The sequence below is a fragment of the Perca fluviatilis genome, chromosome 6 (assembly GCF_010015445.1).
Source record: "Perca fluviatilis chromosome 6, GENO_Pfluv_1.0, whole genome shotgun sequence".
Classification (NCBI taxonomy): domain Eukaryota; kingdom Metazoa; phylum Chordata; class Actinopteri; order Perciformes; family Percidae; genus Perca; species Perca fluviatilis.
In genome coordinates this window covers 4,271,504-4,294,979 of record NC_053117.1, presented here as the reverse complement: position 1 = coordinate 4,294,979, position 23,476 = coordinate 4,271,504, and the positions used below count along the sequence as shown (strand labels likewise).

Below are 23,476 nucleotides of genomic sequence, written 5' to 3'. Positions count from 1 at the left end.
GTTTAAAAAAAAAAAAAAAATGACCAAGTAAAGTCTGTTAATTACCTTGCATGACTTCCAAATAAAGTTCAGAACGCAAAACACTTTTTTAACTATTGTTTTAATAATATTGTTTAACTGTTAAACTGATAGTATTAATCGGTCAAAACTGTTACTGGCAGTAAACGGTTAACATTTATTTTTATTTTTTTTAGTTTAGAATCACAAATTCAGAATAAAATCCGTTGTCCGCCCTGTGATTGAGCATTAAATCAGAGCTCTGTAGGTCAGCAGCGTGTCTTACCTGGCTGGAAGGTTCACTGCTGAAAGAATCCATTTTGCATTCTAACAGCTGACTGTGACACCTTGCAGGCAGGGTGGCAGTGCCTCCACCGTGTAGACGCTGGGGAAGAGTTCTGGCCTTAGGAAAGGCGTCTGGGCTTTCCTCTGTGGATGTGGATGTGGACAGGATGCAGCCGAAGTCCTCTCCCGGAGGACTGACTGCTGCATCGGTGGGGACAGAAGAGCCATTGTAGCCGTTGTAACAGGTCTGGAGTCCTGAGTCGGTAGTGTCCATTTTGTCTCGGGTAAAGGACGATCGGGATATGACACCAAGCTTGCGCGTGCGTTTGCAGTTTGCAGAGTTGTCAGAGGACTCAGAAGTAGCTCTGGCCTGCTGCTGGTCTTCAAAGCTGTCACTGCTGACAGGGGTGCTGCCGCTGCCATTCGCGTTACCGGGAGGGGGAGGAGCCTTTCGCTTTACTCGCCGCAGCATGATCAGGTAGATACAGCCTCCATTCCAGCACTGGTCAGCCAGGTAACTGTAAAAAAGCATTGACGGGATCCAGGTTCAAATATCATAAGGAAAAACTACAGTCATACATTTCCACCTTTGTGGGTGGAGGTAATCTCTTTATGCTTTCTGTATAGCGTTTCTATTAAATTACATTTTGTTTAAAAAAGAAGTGGAAAGTGGACTTGGGTGATACATGAAAGTCAGAAATGTATAACTTAATGAGTTGTTGGCTCAACAATCTGCTCCTAGAAATTTCCTCATCTGTTTCTTTTTTTTTGAGTTTTGGAGCTGCTTCAGACCCAAACAATTCCTTCTACACGAGGAACTTCAGCTGCGGGGGCATAGCCATTGAAGTGGAGCATTATGGTATAAGTTTTATGATGTTGTATAATATTTCAAAATTTATGAATTTAAAATAACCAAAATGCCAGAAGTGCCAAAAATAGGCAACATGTCCCAATCATTTAGGTCAGTATAGTACAGTAGCATCCTTCGAAAAGGGTCTGGAATCTCTCGGAACAGCAGCACGAACATGTCATCTCACCATGGATGTATTATACATAGGGTTGGTATCGTTTGGGTTCTTTCCGATACCGGTGTAAAAACAATACTTTTAAAACGGTGCCAGTGCCTAAACCGATACTTATAAATAAATAAAAAATAAATAAACAGCACAAAGGGACAGTTGGCGACCTTAAACATAGGCTTGTTTATTACTAAGGCCATATGGTCAAATTTAAATGATGTATTTAAAATGTAATAATAACTTATTTCACCAACAACAAACAACAAAGAGAAGAACCACTAAATGCAAGAAGGGTACTTTACAACAAAAGCTTGTTTCTCGAGGTGCACTTGAATGCACCATGAGCATGCCAGGTGCATTTGAACGCACCACAGGTGTTGTTTCTCCGACAACTCAGACAGCGGGACTGTCCATGGTGTCTCTTGTTAAAGCCCACTACTAGCTAACGGTAGGCTAACGTTACCTGCTGCCAAGTGTAATGTTATCTAGCGTCATGTGCAGTGACGCTGCTGTTGCCTGCAATGTCCGTTTTGGAGCACCAGAGGACACAGGTCGTTTAGCAAACGGTGCCATAATGGCACCAGGTTTCAATACCCAAACCTAATTATACATCTATGCATCTCAACAGCAGCTGCCACAAACATCTGAGGGTGCCACCAGAAATGTGCCATTGCTAGCTGCCGCTGACAGCATTAATGCCAGGCCTTGCTGATGAAAGTGTGTAAGGGCGTGCACATACAGTCTTGCCGGCACATTTATAAAATATGTGCACGGTACAGACAGAAAAAGTAGTAGAGTAGCCATCGTTTGTCGATCCGGCAAGCAAATATGATAAAAGTGGTGCTTCTCTGGAGAGTTGATGTATGTGAGAATGCCGCTGGTGTGTCAGATCTTACACAGGTTGGCTACAATGCCTGATTGGATTGGATGAACCATCCATCTATCCCTGTCTATATTTCTTATAATACTTTTTGTATATTTTTCCTATGTCTATTTAATGTGTAATGTGTATTGGTTCTATACACCCTAAAAGTATTGTTTTTTTAAATGGAGTCTGGTGGAGGTTTTGAAAAGGCGTTTCTATGTAGGGATCCTTTCCATAATGTTGTCAGATACTTAGAATAATAATCTGAGTCTGTTAGCAGCAAAGACAGCACTTTTAGTGGACCAAATTGACGATTCACATTTGCCCCACATTTTTAAGAAAAGGGAAAAAAAGAAATTGTCTTACCTGGCTCCACTGACATCTACTCCCACCATCAGCTGTCCGTTCAGTGACAGCAGTTCGTCTCTCAGTTTGATCCCCCCACAGCGGGCTGCTGGGCTCTTCTTCCTCACCTCTGTCACCCAGATGCAGCCCACATCCATGATGGGGCCCTGGTCCCTCCTTCTCCTCGGGCCTCCCTTCTTTCTCCCATCAGGGTCCCCGAAAATAGGGATGTTCCCAAAGCTGAGGCCAAACTCGGCGCTATCCCCCTCGTCCTTACTGAGAGAAACGGCATGAACCTCGACGTCTAGCCCCTCCCTGCAGGAGGAAGGGCTGGCTGACGGAGCTGTGTCCCCCTCCAAGAAGTTGAACCTAATGTACTCCATCAACTTGTGAATGGCAGCCAGACACAGGGTCATGTCCTCCACATTAACACTGTTAACACTGCTGCTACTGCACACACTATCGCCTTCCCCATTCTGGTAGGAGTCCTGATCCACCTGCTGGAGGAAGAAGAAGAGAAGCCAATCAGTGAATGAAGCTGGATGAGAACATCTGAGGAAAAGTCTTTAACGCTGAAACGCTGCATGGTTATATATGACCAGAAAAATTGTTTACTAGCACACCGGCACACAACACAATCTGACAAGTTGTCACCAATAAATCATATTCGACACAGCTGAGTGAAAGGATAAAAAAACATATTGTCGTTTCATTATAAAAAAAATTTTTCCATAAATGAATACTTTTGGTCTCCCTTTATGTCTGAGAAAAATACCTCATTAAAATGTTTTTCCAATGATTTTTTATTTTCTGAAAAACAATGGTTTTGGACATACAAGGTTTTTGCCTGACAGCGTCGATATGCTTTAACTTAAAGGATAAGGCTGGTGATATTCTATATTTCTCTTATCATCAACAAATCCTAAGAAAATACCAAAACCAGTGTTCGTCTCTCGATACTTCCTGATTTCCCTACTATGTGGTTCTCAGCCCCAAGCCCGTTGGTTCCTACAGATGTACATCAGCTCACAAATATATACAATTGAACAAAGATTACATTTACATTCACACAAACGTCTTGGAGCCCAGTTACACCAAGCTCACCAAGAAAGGGTTTCTTTCTTTCGCTTTGAGTTCATATTCTCTGAACTTTCATGTGCGAATTTGCAAGCTACACCAAACCATCTAAGCAGTGTTGAAAGCGGAAAGGAAAAAAGAAAAAAAAGGAAAAAACCCCGGGGGGGAAAAAAAAAATTCAATCAGTCATCAGACGGGAATGGGTGGCACAAATACATTCGCTTGAATTAACTGTGTTGACTTACTGCGCTGTCAACTACTGAGAGAGCAAGTAGTCATTACGTCACCAAGCTTCCAGCAACACTTACTTCACCAGGACACACAAATGAATTTCACTGTGCCACTTTCCCACAATCATTATGTATTCCTTCTCCACCAAAAGTACCATAAAAAATAGATACAGTGGTGTGGCCGGGTTGACTCAGTGGGTAGAGCGGGCGCACATATGTATATGCCTCGACGCAGAGGTCCAGGGTTCGAATACGACCTGTGACGATTTCCTGCATGTCTTCCCCCTCTCTCTCTCTCTCTCCCCCCTTTTTCACCTAGCTGTCCTGTCAAATAAAGGCGGAAAAGCCCAAAAAATAATCTTAAAAAACAAACAGATACAGTAGCCTTTGGAATCCATAACTGCTGGGCATCCAAGCTAACTATAGCTTGAGGCCCTTCAAGCCTACAGTGCTTGTCTACAGGAGTGTGATACCTAAAAACTGATTTTAGTGGTGTATTCTTGTGGAGAATTTAATTTTGCCCATTTTTAAGTGACGTTTCGTGTACGGGGTTTTCCAGTGCCGCTGCAGGTTCTGCCAGATGTCCCTCACTTTCGGCCGGATGTCCGTCACCTTCTGCTCTGTTTGTGTTGGCATTTTAAACTCCAGTCGAAACATCCTCCGAGCTAGAACTGACAATCAAATTATATTCATCTTTTTATTGAGTAAAATTGTCATCACACACTCGACAGCCATTTTATTTCCAGAGCTTGCCTCCCTACGTGCACATGTTCCACCAAAACCAGTTCCTTCCTTAAGCTATTTAGCAGAGGCACCGTGGCTCCGTCCGGCACTTAGCGCCGCCCAAGACGATTGTGATTGGTTTAAAGAAATGCCAATAAACCAGAGCACATTTTTCTCCCATCCCAGAATGCTGTGTGGATTAGCCAGACGTTCCTCCGCAGCGCTGTGGAGGAAGGTCTGGCAATGTGAGACTAGGTTTACAGTATTTCAATACTCAAAACTACTGACCAGAGGATACGCATACTTTTATGAAGAAAGGAAGAATTTTTTTCTAATGCGGTAGAGTGTAGAAACTGTCCTTCAGACAACCACATAGCCATCATCACTGACACACTGGCTGACACCTGTTTCCGACAGCATTTGTCCGCATGTCCGTTTTCCATAAATAGAACTCATGGACAATGACACTTCCTGTTTACACTACTGAGCTATATATATATATATAGGGGCAGTTCAGTGATGTGGGGGCCCTAAGTACACTTAGATATGGGGCCTTCCTCTCGCCTTATTTCACCCTTTCTTTAACAGAATGGTGGTAGTGGCAGTGGAAGAAACATCTTTTAATTTAGTAAAACTATTGATACCGCACTGTTAAAATAACTGGTTAAAAGTCATGTATTTAAAAAATGTACTTAATAGTACATTAGTATTATGAACAAAATAACTACTTAACAACGAAACCTACATGTTAAATATATCATACGTATTTGTTAATGGTATGTTGCGTAGGTAAATCGGACTCTGCACAGTAACCAGTAACGTGCAGTCAGATACATGTGGTACAATGTTTTCCTCTAGCACTGAATGGACTGAATCCCTTCCAGTAGAAGTGTACATATAGTAAGTAATATGCACCTCATAACTGTAATTAAGCATATTACTTGAATGTACCTTAAATTACTTTCCAACACTGTTGCTGCTGACTGTCAAGGCTGGTATAGTCTATATCGGCGATGTTTTATTTCCCGGGATTATTCAGGTGCCACCGGAAAGTCGGATGTCCCTCTTTTTCGGCCGGATGTCTGTTTCCTTCTGTTTTCTTTGTTTCTCTTGCACGACTAAAGCTACTTTTGAATGTTTTGTGATTGGTTTAAAGAAACGCCAATAAACCAGAGCATGTTTTTCTCCCATCCAGGAATGCTGTGTGGACTAGCCAGACCCTCCTCCGCAGCGCTGTGAAGGAAGGTCTGGCAATGCGAGACTAAGGCCGGTATAACCTGAGTTTTTCCTTCTTCTTTATGATATGAACTGGAACAGCCAGTAAAAAGTAACTGATTGGGGTTCTTATACTTTACTTGAATATTTTAGTTTTATGGTACTTTATACTTCTACTTATACTACATGTACAGAATAAGATTTTAGATACAAAATGAATCATTATAGATTTAACTAGGACCAGTGTGATGGTGCACCTTTTCTACCTCTCTTTCTCTCTCATTTTCTAAAGGCTATGAGTTGACTCCAGCAATCTACGCTGCAGTAATGTTGTATTTGATATTCCATATTTATGTAGAGACATGTTGGGGGGGGTACCTTGTAGCCAGAATTGTCTTGATTCAGGTTGTGGTCCTGCTGTGATCTTGTGGTCTGAGCCCCGTGCCAGTTCTCCAGCAGTGGGAGGATGCTGAGGGCGTTGTCCTGAGTGATGGGCATCCTGGCATCCTGGGCCTGTTGGGTGTCCCTCACCAACAGCCACCCCGATGCTTCCAACAGTTAGTGCAGGCACAGGAACCAGTGTGGGCTGACAGCCCCAAATCCATCTCTAAGAGAGGGGGGCTGCAGAAAAACTGATCAAACTCTAGTCAGAGATTTCCAGATGAGCCAGGGTGGAAAGTATCGGATTACTGGCAGGCTATGTCTGCTGTGGTGTCTGCAGCATCAGGCCATGTCCTAAAGAGAAAACAATAACATGTCACATTGTAGATAAAATATAAATTCAGTCAGGAACACGCTCGTCATATTTAACCATTGATTGCACACATGGAAATAGTTATGCTTGGAGCTGATGGCTCCACTCTTGATAAAGCTCCCTGGACCAGCCAAGTAGCATGCTAAGCTGAAATAGGGAGTGCTATGCAGAAACCCCTCTGTATACAAGAGTGAGCCAAAAGAAAGACATTGAAAACCATTTTAAACTTTGAGTCATGTTAGGACTCTGAACTAGGAAGGTGGAGGCTGGGGAGATGGAGGCACAGCAGCAGCAGTGAGTGAAGCAGCATCAGTGTAGCAGGGATCAGTGAGGAGGGAGTCACATTTAAAGCAGCACGCTGACTTATTGGAACTTTAGTTTAGTCACAGTAACCCCCAGAGTTAGATAAGTCCACACATACCCTTCTCATCTCCGTGTGTGTTGTAACTCTGTCTGACACCCCCACCGCTAGCCTAGCTTAGCACAGATCCTGGAGGTAACTGGTTCCAACTAGTCTACTGCTCCCAATAAGTGACAAAATAACGCCAACATTTTCCTATTTACATGTTGTGATTTGTATAGTCACAGGGTGTACAAATAACAAGGTCACATGACACACAGCCATCTTCTAACCGTATACATACTGGGAACTATATTCTCAGAAGGCGAAGCACTGCTACTTCTGCTACTTGGGCGGAGTGATTTGCTTGCAGCACCTGAAGCCCTGTGGTGAGGAGTAGAGAGTTCTCCTGGAGTTCACTCAGAGTTGGAGTAATAGAGTTAACAATTATTAGATAGTAAAAGCATAGTGACCTTGTTATTTGTACACGCTGTGTCTATACAAATCACAACATGTAAACAGGAACATGTTGGCGTTATTTTGTCACTTATTGGGAGCAGTAGGCTAGATGGAGCCGTTACAACACGCACAGAGATGAGAAGGGTATGTATGGACTTATCTAACTCTGGGGGTTACTGTGAATAAGAAAAAGTCCCAATAAGTCGGCGTGTTGCTTTAAAAGCACCGCCTTGATGGGAGAATGGCTGTGATTGGTGTGTGTCTGATAGGAATGATAACTCAATCAGTGGGAAAAAGACTTCCGTGTCCCGCATGAACTAACGCTAAGTTTAATTTAAAAGATTAAAAGATTCATGAAACCTTACCAATTCACATTGCAAAATATTTGACCACATTTTAAAGTATTTCATTTATAGATGGCACTACGGGGATATATAGAATCATGTACTATTACGCACAGAGAACATGTTGACAGTAGGATTAGAACATGTTAGACAGTAGGTAATTTCATGGCCAGGCCAGGTAAGGGGAGTGGTGTATTAACCCCAAAAAACAAACCTTTTACCAAACTTAACGGTCAAGTCGCTGTTTCACAGTCACCTTTTGGTGGCTAAACTTAACTGTCACGTAGGCACAGAATTTCATTAGCTATCATACAAATTTTCCTTCTTAAGTTTTCGTACGATATCACACAAACCCACTCATGACAATATGTTGACTTATTGTGCAGTTTTGGGTTACTGTTATTCTGCATGATTAGAATGATAAGGAATGATGCAGTCATCAATAGGTTCACTATATTAAGTGGTTTATGAAGGGTTTATAATGTATTTCCTCATTCAAACACGAATAATACTAAGACATCAATTAGTAGGGCACCTTTGAAACTGATGTTGCGCAAACAAGACAGTAAGTCAGAATTGAGTATAGTCAAACTATGTTTGGACTCGATCGTAATAACAGCATAGAATAAAAAAACAAACAATAGAAAAACTAGATTTTGTAGAATAAATCACATACTATAAAGTAAAGCCAAATAATGATTCACAATAGTAAATGTCAGCCACAATTTTCCAGTATGTTTATTTACACACAGCATATCTTACAATTTACATCTTGTAGAACTTTTAGTGTGTTAAAAGCAACAAATTGAATGCCCATGACAAAACCGTTCTTTGGTTGAGTGCCAGTGAACACCTCTTGCTGCTTATTTTTTTTGGTTTAGCTGGCTTTCTGAAAACATTTTAACACAGAGTATCCTAGATGGGTGTTAACTTTATCTGAGGAAGGTTGAGCAATGACACAACTTTTTAATTGCTGTTATTTTTTTAAACTGTTGGTCTCCCCAAAACTACTAAATGGCTAGTCTCACCCATAGACAGTATAAAACAAGGTCTCACCCCATTTCCTCAACTAAAATAAATTAAAACCAACAACTGCCTCGATGATGAAAACCTATGCGTCTCTTCTATAACTTCTAAAGTTATGCTTTTGTAAATGGCTGACAGTGATGTTAAGTTTGTTGTAAATGATCTGAAACACACTAAACCAGCAGAGTCCTGCAGGGGCCCCATTCACAACGCAGGGCTCCTATGTGAAGTGAGGAATCTGGGTTGACCCATCATCTACACGCTTAACTACAGACAGAGAGCTGAGTGCAGCCACATCTGTGGCAGATATAGACAAAAACGCAGGCTACCATGAGACCACACTTTAATGACTATGCAGAGCTCGGGCTTCAAATAAACTGTTGGGCTTTGTGGTACCATCTGCCTCTACTATTCCTGTACACTCCAACTGAAGGCAAACAGGGCCTGCCCTTTTCTGGCCTGAGCTGAACCACGGACTGGAATAGGAGGTGTAGCCTACGTTTACAAGGAAGTAGTGGAGCTGACGGTATTGTAGAACCTCAAGGAGATGAAGCTTTCAAAATGTGATATCAGGAGGAAAAGCAGTTACTGTTGCATAATTGGTTGTCTATGTTGTTGAGGTTTCATTTCCGGGATTTTTCAGGTGCCGCCGGAAATTCCACCCGAATCCCTAATTTTCGTCCAGATGTCCGTCCCCTTCCTCTTCCTTCGTGTTGGCATTCTAAACAGCGGTGGATTTGTGAGGACTATGGTGAACTGCTCCTCAGATCTCTGCAGGGTAAATCCAGACAGCTAGCTAGACTATCTGTCCAGTCTGAGTTTTCTGTTGAACGACTAAAACAATTTTTGAACGTACACATGTTCCACCAAAACTAGTTCCTTCCTGAGACTATTTAGCAGAGGCACCGTGGCTCCATCCGGAGATTAGGGCAAAGATGATTGTGATTGGTTTAAATAAATGGCAATAAACCAGAGCACGTTTTTCTCCCATCCAGGAATGCTGTGTGGACTAGCCAGACCCTCCTCTGCAGCGCTGTGAAGGAAGGTCTGGCAAAGCGAGACTACATCCAAGACTTCACCCCGGAGACCGGGGTTAGTGTCCCTTTTCCTAAACCCAACTGTCCCGTTCTTCTTTTCCCGTTCTTGTCCCACGTGTCACGGGAAGGGACGCCAATAGTCCCGACCAATTGCGTTTAGATAAAGCGCGTTTAGATCTGACACTAAAGGAGACTGGTAGCGTCAATAACAACGCCAAAGGCTCCTGACCAAGCATCGCTTTTTGGCGCGATGGGAGTGAGAATGTGTTGATACAACATGCCTGTTATACTAGCCAACTTTTATGATGTCACAACCCGCCAGCAAACTCGCTTCAAGAGGGTTGAAAAATCGGCAACCTACCCTCTTTAGCGTTAAGCTTAGCCCGTCAATGCAACCATGGACAACACCACCACAGAGTGCGCCTATGATGTAAGTAGAACTGATTTATTATTTATTGGACTAATAATCAACCTACACACTTGTGTTTTGTGCTTATGAGGCAGAAATGTGCAGACATGAATAATGTTTTCAATGTGTGCTGTGACCAATTATGTTTACATCTGTGTCAATGTACGCTGTCACTAATGTCATCTCTAATAGATTTGGTCAAGTAGTCTAGCTCATCATTATCTCGGCCTTGCTATTGCAACTTCTCTTCTATAGCAAGGCAGTCTGTTTTCTCTAGTCATTTTTTAATTTAGGCGTCAACTGTGCAGTTAATTTCGCTGTTGTTGGTCGATTTTTAAAGCTGCATGCTTTCACTTCTTTCATTCAACATTACGTTATGTTACATCTGAGTGATGGGCCTGCTTTGACCACCTTGCATTGGTCTGCCTAGTTACGCTGCTGAATGTACACTTTAAGATTTTATGTTTTGTCTTTGCATGTTTCTGTGTCTATAGCTGTATCTTTTTTTAATGTTATACTGTCTGTGAAAACAAATCTCCCTCTGGGATATTGAATATAAATCGCCCTTTCTGAGCTATGGAAATCTTGATGCGGTTTTGTTGGTTCAGGTTTATTGGTTTTGGTAACTTCAATTCAAAACAGCGTGTGACCGGGTTAGCTCAGTTGGTAGAGCAGGCGCACATATACAGAGGTTTACTACTCGACGCAGTGGTTGTGGGTTTGTTTGCTGCATCTCATTCCCCTTCTCTCTCCCCTTTCATGTCTTCATCTGTCCTGTGGAAATAAAGGCCTAAAATGCCCCAACAAAAATAATCTTTAAAAAAAAAAAATCATTTTACCTTCATATGATGTCATTGAATCTAGTGTCGGCTACTGATAATTTACCTAGGTGGGGCTGCAGGCACTGAGGGCTTCTGCTTATACACTAAAGATGGACTAAAGATGTAAATTAGCCACCGAATATAATCTATCATATTTGCATACATGTTCAAATAATATTGTCCCTATTTCAAATGAATAAATCTCAAATCTCACTAGAGATGTTATCTACTGTAGTTTGGTGCACCAAACTTTGACTCCAACTACAGAGGACTGTTACATTTACTCAACAATTGAATCAGCAAACACACTCCATTCAACAGCTCAGCTTTGCAAATGTACTTCTCTTCTCTCACCAAGCAGAAAGATCCTCTAGAATACAAAGCAAACGATGGACTATAATACATTCAACATAAATGCCAAATATACAATAATTCTTGTTTTTGTCGAAGCATAATAAAAATATTCTTTTGACTTGGTTGTCATTTTCTACTATTCTGATTAATACTTAAAGGCCTACTGCTTCTGTGACAGTAACACGATGCAAATATTCAGCTGAAAAACCCAGGGTTGTTCATTCAAGAACCTCTAAAGCTAACTGTTTGACCATTGTTTCAGGAGTATATCTTCTCACCATTTACTCCCATTCAGGCAGTAGATTTCCTTTGAAATCAGGATTCGGCATTTAAATCTTTCCTGATGAAAAGACAATGCTTGCATGAATTCATGGGAAATGTGACATGATAATCTCTACACAAAGTCTCAGATCTCACATAGTATAATTCCTTAATATCAAGATGCTGCAAGCACACTGAGTATCTTGCCAGATGTTCCTTTGGCTGCATTCAGCATGCCTGGTATTCTCTCTGAGTCCAGATGTGAAAGTCATGCAAGCTTCCAAAGAAAGCAATTCAAAGGAAATGTGACATGCTTATGGCCACTATGGCTGGGTATTACCTCCTTAGTATGGGTATAGAAAAAATGCCTCGTCATTCAATTCCAAATTTCAATACCTAAGGAGTAAATCTCATCAGCGTCAGTGAGCCAATCAGCCTGCAGCATGCTTCTACCAAGATCTAATAATGTCTGTGATTGGCCGTCTAACGTTACACGCCTTAGAGACACGCAGGAGAAACTCTATGTTACACAGAGATGGCTCACGCAGTAGGAGCTGGAAAATAAATAGTAAGATTTGTGCTGTAATGTTTAATGTTGTAATTTTTATTTGTCAAAATTTTTTTTTTTTTTTTTTAAATTGGTAGGTTCACTTCCCGGCGAGACAAAATACTTTCACCCACGTTTTTGTTCCTCGGGAGTGTTATAATTCAAACCCAGATCTCTAAACTTATCTAGTCATTTTGGTGCCTAAACTTAACTGTCATAGCCACATGAAGCTCACTTTTTCTCTGCAAAATTCAACTACCACGGCCCCTGAAAGGACCGTCCATCACCTGGCGGTGCCTGTAGCCGGCTCACAGTCACCTATTGGCGGCTAAACACAACTACAAACTGCCGCTGATACGACCGAGCTCTGTTGCTGGAGTCACAGAGCTCTGTAGCGGCTAAACACCATAAACACATCTAGCAACTGCCGCTCGGACGTTCTTTCACGGTATAGACTGTTCACGTTACAGCGTGTTACTTAGTTTTAAATACTTCTATTTTAGGTGTATAATATATGGTCTATTGTTGAAGTAGCATTGATTACTTTTAAGGGGGATACATTTTGTTCCCAACAGGGATAAAAAAAAAAAGGGGGTTTGTGAGGGCCAGTCTGTGTCATGCTTGCTCAGCATCACATGAGCAGAGCCACACCGCCAAACTAACTGCCAAACTAAAACACCTGACTGAAATCCAGAATCCAGAATCCGAGCCACTCATTTCTCAAACATAACCAACATGAAAGACAGACAGACAGACAGACAGACAGACAGACAGACAGACAGACAGACAGACAGACAGACAGACAGACAGACAGACAGACAGATAGATAGATAGATAGATAGATAGATAGATAGATAGATAAATAGGGCAACAAAAAGTCCAAGTGTTAATGCAACCAGGACACATTTGGGACATTCGGAAATTTGAGTGCACTGAATGAGACGCATTCTTTCGAAGAATTGTAAACATAAGAGGCAAACGTAAGCTTTGCTCATCCTGTGTGTAACCACCAGTAAGTGGTCTGTGGAAACAGCCTCTGGTCTGTCTCCTGTGATAATGGCAGCTAAATTACACAGAAAGTAATTATATTTCTCCCTACAAACGGGAAGATCAACAACACATTCAGTCATAAAAAAGACATAACTTACTGACAGAGCTGTAATCAGAATTACTGGAATTGTTGGGTCTTTGTAAATTATAGAGTGTGGTCTAGACCTACTCTATCTGTAAAGTGTCTTGAGATAACTCGTTATGATTTGATACTATGAATCAAATTTAATTGAATTAGTCTGTATGGGTAAGGGAACAGCGGGAGTGAGAGCCTGTGAAGACAAGCCAAACGTTCTCTTTCTCTCACTCATGGTCCATTCATGTGAGTCATTCTTGTGTTTGTGTTAGCTAAAGCATAGTTGATAGCTAGCTAACAAAACTGTTATTGTTGTAACTAAACTGCTAGATTGCACAAGGTTTAGGGATTTTGGCAGTAACCAAAACGGTGCATTTTCTGGACTGAAGTAGAGTGGACCCTGGTTTATATAAGGCCTGGGACAACCAAGACTGAGGCAATCAGATTTGAGATCTGGCCAAAAGAGGCGTATATTTGTTGTAAGTGTGAATGAAAGTGTCTTAAATCACATCTGGAATTATGTCGAGATACGACACACTTGAAATCAAAGTGTGTAAATGAGGCCTTTTCATAAAGGCTTTAAATTGTAATCTTCAGACAGACAGACAGACAGACAGACAGACAGAGGAGACAGACAGAAGTAGAATCAGTTTAACTGTTGACACACATCAGCTAAATAACAACAGTATGAACATGACATTTCCAGTAATGACCTAAATCCCTCGAAATGGAGCACTACCCCCTCTGCACGTAATCTCCAGCCCATTGCTCAACACTTCTAGCAGAATGAAAGACCTACAGGCTACAGAGATACAGGTTTACAGCAGCAGGACCCGTGCACTGTCTCTTCTCATAGCTGATAGTGTTATTCATCTATCCAGGGTGGGATTTTCAGGGCGGGATGCATGGGATTTCCCCCTTTCTGGTCTACATATATAGTGACTCATGCTACTTCACCAATAGACCATTATATACCTACAATTGAAGTAGTTTAAACTAAGTAAAGCACTGTAATGTGAACAGTCTACAGTGCAATAGAATGATAAAATCCGAGCGGCATTTGCTGGTTGTATTTGGCCTCTACAGAGCTCCGGGACGCCGGCTACCAGCGGCAGTTGTTCAGCCGCCAATAGGTGACTGTGAGCCGGGTACAGGCACCGCCAGATGACGCTCCTTTCAAGGGTGGTGGTAGTGGAGTTTTGCCAGAAAAAAGTGAGCGTCATGCGGCGATGACAGTGGCTAAACAGAGCAGCACTAGAGTTTTATCTAATCACAATAACATGCACCACCAAAGAGACCATTAGGAGTTTATATCACCCAGATCACCTGCTTTGTGAAGTGCCTGTACATGGATAGTTTCCCACACTGTGGGAATAGTACCTAAAACTATGTGCAACCAGTGTTGCAATCATGTAAGCTGCTTCTTACATACAAGGGGGTCTTGGTATAGGAATGTTGCTATGTAAGATGTAATACCAACCATTAAGTCCACTTTGAACAATTATCAGACACAAAGATACTGTACAGAAGTTATACTCAATGTTTTACAACTTAGGAAAGTTATCATAGTAGCAATACATTCAGACATGTATTCAAAAGTAGGTCTCCCCAATCTCTGATATTGTCCATCAGACTTATGGAGTGGCTTCCAGAACTCCCTAAATTTGCTACACCTTGCTGCACTAGTGACTATATAGAGAGTCACTAATGGACAGCCATCTATGGAGTCTCACTGTGTGTTTCCCAGGGTGTGCACACTCTGTTTTACTGTTTGGTAAACAAATGTCTCTACTTTACAGTTTGACAACAAGGATTAGTTCCCTACTTATTGTTCCGTGTTTTAGGCTGACCTAAATGTCTCATCCCACCCCTCCCCCTCCCCTGCTCTTCTCCAAGGGGCCATATGGCCAAGGATTACGAAAAGCCCATTTTCAGTATATCCGAAATGTCACATTGTTCCAGAATAAAGGAAACAACATGAACGTGGTTCACTGTAGTCCAGACACTTCAGTCAGCTGGTGAAACTGACTTTCAAAACATGTTATGTACCATCATAAACCCACCACAACAGGATTGTCTCCTTCATAAAAGAAAAATAAATCATAATTCCCTTCAAAGATTGTTTTTCCTGTAAATATTGCTATGAATGACTGATTTAGCAGCAGTTCTTTCCGGAACTGTTTTGTGTTATTTTCCAATAAATAGATCTTATTTTAGTTTTACCATGCAAGTAAAAGAACAAACACTTATTAAGTAAATGTGAGCAGTAGGTGAGCACTTCTATAATATTCAGTAGTCAGGGGTTGTTGGGGGCAACAGCTGGTCCACACGGAGCCTATGGAGAAGGACTTTTAGTTGACCTCAAGGAGGTTCTGGCAAACCGTTTCACGATTCAGAAGGAGAAAGCAGGGTTAGGCTCATGCTGTGTTCAGCAGGGGAGGAGAACTGCTGACCCGGACAGGGGATGTTGTCACTTTGAGAAAGTCCTGAACCTAAAATACACATGCTATGAGGAGAAGGCAAAGTTTGAAATATCTGGGGAGGCCTCGCCCATATTCCCGGCAGAGGTCTCTGAGGTAGTTAACAAGCTCCTGGTGTGAAGGAGATTCGCCCTGAGATGCTGAAGGCCCTGGACACTGTTGGGCTGTGTTGATTGTCGCGTGGAGGTCTGGGACAGTACCTGTGGAATGGCCGATCTGGGTGGTGGTTACCATTTAGAAAAAGAGGGACCAGAGGGTGTGCTCAAATCATCAGGGTATGACACTGCTCAGCCTCCCTGGGAAAAGCCTATGCTAGGGTGCTGGAAAGAAGGCTTCAACGGATTGTCAAACCTCAGCTCTAAGAGGAGCACTGGACCAGCTCTTTACCCTTGCAGTGATATTAGAGAGGTCATGGCAGTTTGCCCATCCAGTCGAAATGTGTTTTGTGGACTTGGAGAAGGCTTACGACAGAGTCTCCCAAGCAGTCTTGTGGGGAGTATCACTTCTGGGTCCAGTAGAGGGGCTTCTCCTTTGTGTCAAAAGGAGCCATTTCAGGTGGGTCAGGCATCTGATCAGGATGCCTTATGGGCGGGGTTTTTTTCAGGCAGTTCCAACCACTAGGAGACCCAGAACATGCTGGAGATACATAGATCTCATCTGTCTTGGTAAAACCTCACGATCCCCCAGAAGGAGCTGGAAAATGTTGCTGGGGAGAGGGATGTCTGGACTACTATGCTTAGCCTGCTGCCACCGTGACCCAGCCCTGGATAAGCTGCAGAAAACAGATGGAAGGACAGTCTGTCCAGGTGATAGCCAGGAAATTAGATGTAAATGAAGGTAGTTTTTCATTTGAGGCCATAACACTTCATAAATCAAATTGTTACAATGCATTAGGTTCAAAATGGCTTATTAGTGCTCCAAACACCCCCAGTTTTTCCATCCAAAATTTGGGCAAAACCAACAATAGCTGGCCCCATAACACATTTTTGATGATATCATACGGTTGTTAAAGACTTAATTGGTATTGAAAGACTCTCTAGCTGCCTTACCAAATGTTAGAAACTGTTACTAACACAGACTTTGTACTATATTCTGTTCCAAATGTAAAGTAATCAGGCTTTGATTGGGTTATTTTGCAACACAATGTGGTAATTCCCAAAACTTGCCATTAAGTAAAAAAGAATTGACTGCTTAAATCATTATACATCATTTAGTTTTAGCACAGAATAGTTTTTTTGTTTATTTGCTGGTGAGCAGTCAGTTCAGCTGAAAACCAGGACGATGATTCTGATGTCCTTGTGGATAGGCTAGGTTAGAGGAAATAGATGAAATAAAAATGGCTATTATGAATTCATATGTCCAAGGGCTATAGACCCAACTAGTAACTAGAAGTAATTTTGATTAGAAGAGAAGAGAGAAGACTATTAACAAAGATTAGGAAGTACCTTAGTCAGGCCTTACAATACTGCCCTAACTATTGGGACCATATCAATGCCAACCACCTGATGATGGTTGACGGTTGGTTCATTCTATGAACCTCTACAAAGAGCCATCTGTGGTGCACCACCACAGTTTTAGCACACCAGGCACATAATCATAACTGTGGGCCTGATCCAAAATGGACCTGTGGAATACCTACACAAATCCAACATGCTCAATACAAACTAGACCCAAGGACAATCAGACTTAATACGAATATACCCATAGTATTGATCCAAATGTAGTGGAACTAAACAGACCAAAACAGAAAGGAAACGGCAACACAGCATGATGCTCCATCAATTACCAAGCAGCTGTGATCCAACAATACATGCAATTTGTCCAGCCCTTCACAGTTCACACACTCTGTCTGCCTAAAAAAACACTTTTCTCTACCTCTCCTGAAATAGACACTACCATCACTATTGAGGCGCATCAGGATCTGTCTGAATCAGCTCAGCAGGTGACAGTGATTGGTCAATCACATTTTAGGTTCCCTATATGGGATTATTAAAAAGCAGCACATCGCAATGTCAGGGACTAATAAGAAAAGAAGGTAACAGCTCAAATCAATTAAAATGAAATGACTGAGAAACAACTAACAAAGAAGCAGACAAGAGCAGTCAGCCCTGCAGGTCAAACAGGTTGGAATAAGTCTGATGCAGCAAGATGAAGTTAGTTTGAATTAGTTTGTTTAAATTCATTAATCAGCAATTCCTTTATTCTGTTTAACAAGTTGTCAACCGTGTTAAAAACCATGTACAATAGGTTTGTTTGGGGGTGAAACTGATTCAGGGCTCTGAGGCTGGACAGGGGAACTGGAACATGCCAGGGATTAGAGATATTTATTGTTTCAGGTTGTGGTGAGCTGCTGTCAGCAGTTTATGTGAGCGGTGTGCAGATACAGCAGAGCACGCTGATTCTGTCTTGGACTGGAGTGGACCTCGCTGTATTCATGTAAATATGACCACATCAGTTTTTCTGAAGGGTGCATCTTGCACACACCAACTGTGTGTTTATTCATCACAATGTCAGTCTTGACATCACGATGCCAACCAACCCTATGGGAATGCATGTGTTTTTTTTTTAATTTATGTTGTTGTTAATTGATGTGGATGTTTAAATAAACGTTCAATCAAAAATTACTTGGAGGCCATAGTCGGAAATGCAAGCTCCTCTTTAGTGTTAACACAACAGAAATCTCCATACTAACTGATATGATTAATTGTTTATAAATTGATGAAAAATAATGTAAGGAATATGCTAATATCTGCTGGGAAAAGGATTGGGACATGTACTCATGTTGATGTGAAACATATAATCTGCTCAGACATGACTACCCTTAAATCACTGTGTACTTGTAAGAACTTGCATTCCGACAGTAAGCTAGCATCAACCAGTGTCCCTCCCTCTAAGCCCTACTGTCCCTATCTGAACAGGAGTACTGCACACGCCTCAGATTTAAACAGTAGGTTCACATTTTCTCACGTCTGACTTAAAAAAATACTCTAATGCGATATGCATGTTGAAACAGGTTTTGTTTGCTGTATCATTCCTCTTGTTGTTCACACTGGTTGCTTTCAAACATCAAAATGTCATTTATTAATATGTATTTGTGTCAAAATGACATATAAACATCTTTTCCTATTCTATTTTGCCTGGAAACGCTTCCAACACCCTTGCATGTCGCTTGAAAAATAGGCGTCGGGCCGCGCCTGAGATGTGCGTGTCACGCAGGCAGTGTGTAAGCTCTAACCTGTTAACATGGGAGCCCAAATAAAAACGGACACGCCACGCAGCTGACACGCTCACGCCATGAAGCCAGTGTGTAGCCGGCCAAATAATGCATTTTTGCACAAAATTAGGACTGGATATTGTTCCCCATGTCTTCCATTGGAAACATATTACGAAGGGATATCCTAATGATCAGCATGAACAGGAGGGATGACTACAGCATGCACGCAAAACCACTTTCAGTGTTTACTATATATGGACACCTGACTGTTGGTTTTAGACAGACATGATAAAATAAATAAAATCCTTTAAGCCACCAGCCCAAGTCATTCAGGAACAGGCCTGGTCCTGACTCGTGACAGCTAAAACTGTTTGGAAGAAGCCAACTTGTAGCCAACTCCCTCTCTCCCAATTCAATTGAAAGGAAACAGTATGAACATTAACACTCTATCTCTATCACACACACACACACACACACACACACACACACACACACACACACACACACACACACACACACACACACACACACACACACACACACACACACACACACACACACACACACACACACACACACACACACACACACTTAGTACAATTATTGTGTGTTTTTCAAGTTTTTTCTGGAGTTGTCTCAGCCCTGTGCACAATTTGCTTTAAGTCTCCACTTCTCTGATCAATATATCTTTATATACTGAATGAAATATTGAATGAAAAGAGTATGACTGAAAGGGATCACTCACAGTAACAGTAACTGACACACAGAAAATGATAAACATTGCGGACATTTTCAGTCTCTTTTAGTGGTTTTCTAGCCCACAAACTCTGCAATCATCAGCCTTATTTTCAGCTGCAGCAGCAACAGCTGCTTTCAGAAAAAAAGCTCTGATAAATCCACTGAACACTACCTGCTCGGCAGCAAACAGCAGACACACAGTTTTCAGCAGCTAAACAGATGTTGGTGGAGACCAAACTAGTGGTGGAAGAAGCTTTCAGATCCTTTACTTCAGTAACTAATACCACACTGTAAAAATACTCTGTTACAGTAAACGTCCTGCTTTGAAAATGTTACTTAAGTAAAAGTATGTCAGTATCATCAGGAAGTTAAAGTATTAAAAGTAAAGAACAACCTCCCATTGTAGAAAGAGTAAAGGATCCAACCAGTTGTGTGTTTAATGGTCTCATCATCTCAGCTGGACTTGTTGCCGTTATATTGTTGGCTAGTTTACTTTAGAATCAAACATCAGATTTTATAAACTACATGTGTTTTGTGTGAACATTTTTATGTTGTAAAGTAACTATTAGAGCTGATCGAGTCGTTTTGAAATGGAAATCAGATTTGAAAGAATGCGATTAGCTAATCGTGAGGACTGCGATTAATCAAATCAAAATTAAGTCAATGCTTAGTTGAATGTTTGGTGTAAAATTTTATTTAACATTTTTTATTCCTCTTTTCATTAAATTATTTACTGTTTCTTTACCAAATTATTGTTAATTTTTGGAAAGTTTTTCATTACAGAAAAATACTTTGCCCATCTATAACATGAGAGAGTTGCGTTGGAGACGGATAAGTAAGACAAAAGTTGCAGAGAAACTCCCGCATGTCTAATGTGCAAAAAATAAATGTAATAGTAGGCAACGTTTTGGTATCATCAGGCAAAATTAATGGGAGTTTTGTTACAACTTTTGAAAAATTCTAAAATTAAACATGAATCCAAGACATTATTAGCAAATATATATATCAGCATATTTGAGAAAAAAACCCAGTGATGATAGGCTTACTGGTCTATAGTTAAGATAGTCTCTTAGCGTGGGTGGGTTGGCTCAGCGGGTAGAGCAGGCACACATATGCTGAGAGGTATATTCCTCGATGCAGAAGTCCAGGGTTCAAATCCGACCTGTGACAAATTTTCTGCATGTCTCTCTCCCCCTTCTCACCTAGCTGTACTGTGAAAAATGAAAGGCAGAAAAGTCCAAAAAAGAATCTTAAAAAAAAATAAGATAGTCATGTAGCCATCCAATGATATACTTCTTCCAGAGGATTCACTGTGCAACATGTATGTTTAATTTAAAAAGGAATGTATAAAGGTTTTAGTTTTTTTTTTAATCGTTGCAATAATATGCAACTTCAATTTATACAATATCAGTAGTAGGGGGTCCCTGCTCCGTCTCTCTCTCAGTTAAGGGGTCCTTGGTTTAAAAAACGCTGAAGACCCCTGATCTACAATGATCAAACAGTATGCACATCTTTTCTTTTCTTTATTTCCTATTTGAGCCCATGATTTGCCCAAACTGGTGACAGAAAACATGAGAGACAGGCTTAAAGCCCTACTGTATGTATGAATGTGCTCCAGGCTTCAGTGATTCCCTATTCACTACGTTAAGCTGTTAAACTGTCTGGTTCCTGGAGGAGGTAGGCTGGGAATGATCAGTGCAGCCTGGATGGCAGCCTCTAGATGTAAAAGCTATCACATTATTTCACAGTGAAGTCATTTTAAAGCCGTAGCCAAAAGAGCTTGAGAAAAACAATGAATGGAGTTACAGAGAGCAGAGAGTTTCCTCAGCAGGAATGCAGAGGGCCTAACAGCTATATCTATATTCACCTATTTTAGTCATGACACAGACACTGAGGGAAAATCAAACTGCTGAAGTGGGCACCATACATTTGTAGGCACCAGAGAAGACGGAGAAAAATGAAATGATTTTTTTTATCTTTAAATGTCTATCAAATTGGTGCACAATTATTCCATTTCAGTTGTACAAAAAACAATGCCAACACTGCACAGCACACACAACTTAGTTTAGCCTTTTCATTTGTTTATTTGTTGTTGTTGTGTGCTATACCTCATTTTACCTTCTGTTATTTGCCTTTATCCATCTACTTACACCATAATCGGAATATCTAAATACATGTATTAATACAAAGCAGCTTATCCTGAATATATTACACAAGAGAAACACAGATGTGGCCCCTGCCTGAAAGCTGACAATACAACTATAGGGCTGCAACTAATGAGTATTTTCATTGTCGATTATTTTCTGGATGAATGGATTAGTTGTTTGGTCTCTAAAATGACAGAAAATGGTGAAAAATGTGGATCAGTGTTTCCCAAAAAGCCCAAGATGACGTCCTCACGTCTTGTTTTGTCCACAACTCAAAGATATTCAGTTTACTGCAAAGAGGAGAGAAGAAACTAGAACATATTCACATTTAACAAGCTGACATCAGAGCATTTTTTCTTTTTTTCTTTTTTAGGGCTTAACGATTTGGGGGGAAAAATCTAATTGCGATTTTTCTGCCAGACATTGCGATTACAATTCGATTTGCGATAAAAAAAATTTTTTAGCTGAATTTCAACATTGACTGTGTTAGAGATAAAAAATGTCATGGAGCATTATAACACATTATCACAAAAGTTAAACTTATAATAATGACAAAAAACAATTCCAATAAAAATATCAGTTCTATCCTGTAAACTGAAATGTCTGATCTGCCTCAGTTCAACAGCAACATCTACAAATAAAGTTATACAAAATAAATGAAACATCTACTGAAAATAGGACATTTCTGGAAACAATCTGTGAAATGTAACATTATTCCAGCATTTATCTTGTGGAATAACTGTAAATGTAATAATAAAAAGAAGAAAAAAAATGTTACACCAAAAATTCAACTAAATCGATTAATCGCATTCTTTCAAATCTCGATTTGAAAATGATTAATCATTCAGCCCTACCTTTTTTCATAAAAAAAAAATACTCAAACCGATCATCTGATCATCAAATGAATAGGCTAGTTGACAACTAATCAATGAATCGATTAATCTATGCAGCTCTTAATACAACGCAACTTATTTTAGTTCAAATAGGGATTTCAAGCTATAAAGTATATGGAATATATATAGCCTAGTCTCCCCCAAAATACATTTTAATTTCAGCCAGCGCTCACATTTGAATCCAGACGATTTCGAGCCAGCAACAGTTTACTAAAGCTGAATGGAACAACTCCCGGGATTGGTAGCGGATAGTTCGGGTCTTCTACTCATATTGTATTATCCATATTTGTCTTCCCTGTGCAAGGCACGCACTTTTAACACACTCTGGTAGGAAGAACAGTAACTTAACACTAGCTTCACTGTTACCCCAATATGGTCAGCCCGCATTATCAAGTCTCTGTAGCCTACATTTATTGAAATGTGAAGCAGGGTCCACCGTACCTTCGGGCTACATGGCCGTGCACTTCAAAGGCTCCCGATCCTGGGTCCAAACACTGACGATGAGACGTTCACAGTTTGTAAAAAAGCGTCTTCACGGTTAAATCCGTCCAAGAATAAAGTAGCTGCGCTCAGCTTGAAAAAAGCTTCAGAGTCCGAAAGTCCCCTCAACAGATATCCACTGTAGGAAAACCATCCGAGGAGCGGGAAAAGTATGAAACGTGTTGAATTACAGTTATGAACGCACTGCGTTTCTCTTTCTCAGCGGGTATGGGTATTATACGCTTTAGGGGATTGATGAGCTTTCATTCGGCCGCCCAGGCTCGGATGCA

The 23,476-nt window shown here is 41.0% G+C and overlaps 1 protein-coding gene across 3 annotated transcripts in view; it reads right to left on the bottom strand.

Moving 5' to 3' along the window:
• Positions 1-23,476, bottom strand: part of pdzd2 (PDZ domain containing 2) — a 72,167-nt gene extending 48,691 nt beyond the window's left edge. For all 3 annotated transcript variants that reach the window (XM_039803329.1, XM_039803330.1, XM_039803331.1), the window contains exons 1-4: positions 23,148-23,476; positions 6,135-6,491; positions 2,533-3,011; positions 284-800 (exon numbers count right to left, since the gene is read on the bottom strand). In XM_039803329.1, coding sequence (XP_039659263.1) covers positions 284-800; positions 2,533-3,011; positions 6,135-6,254 — 1,116 coding nt within the window. In that variant the 5' untranslated portion in view covers positions 6,255-6,491; positions 23,148-23,476. The remainder of the gene's footprint in view (positions 1-283; positions 801-2,532; positions 3,012-6,134; positions 6,492-23,147) is intronic.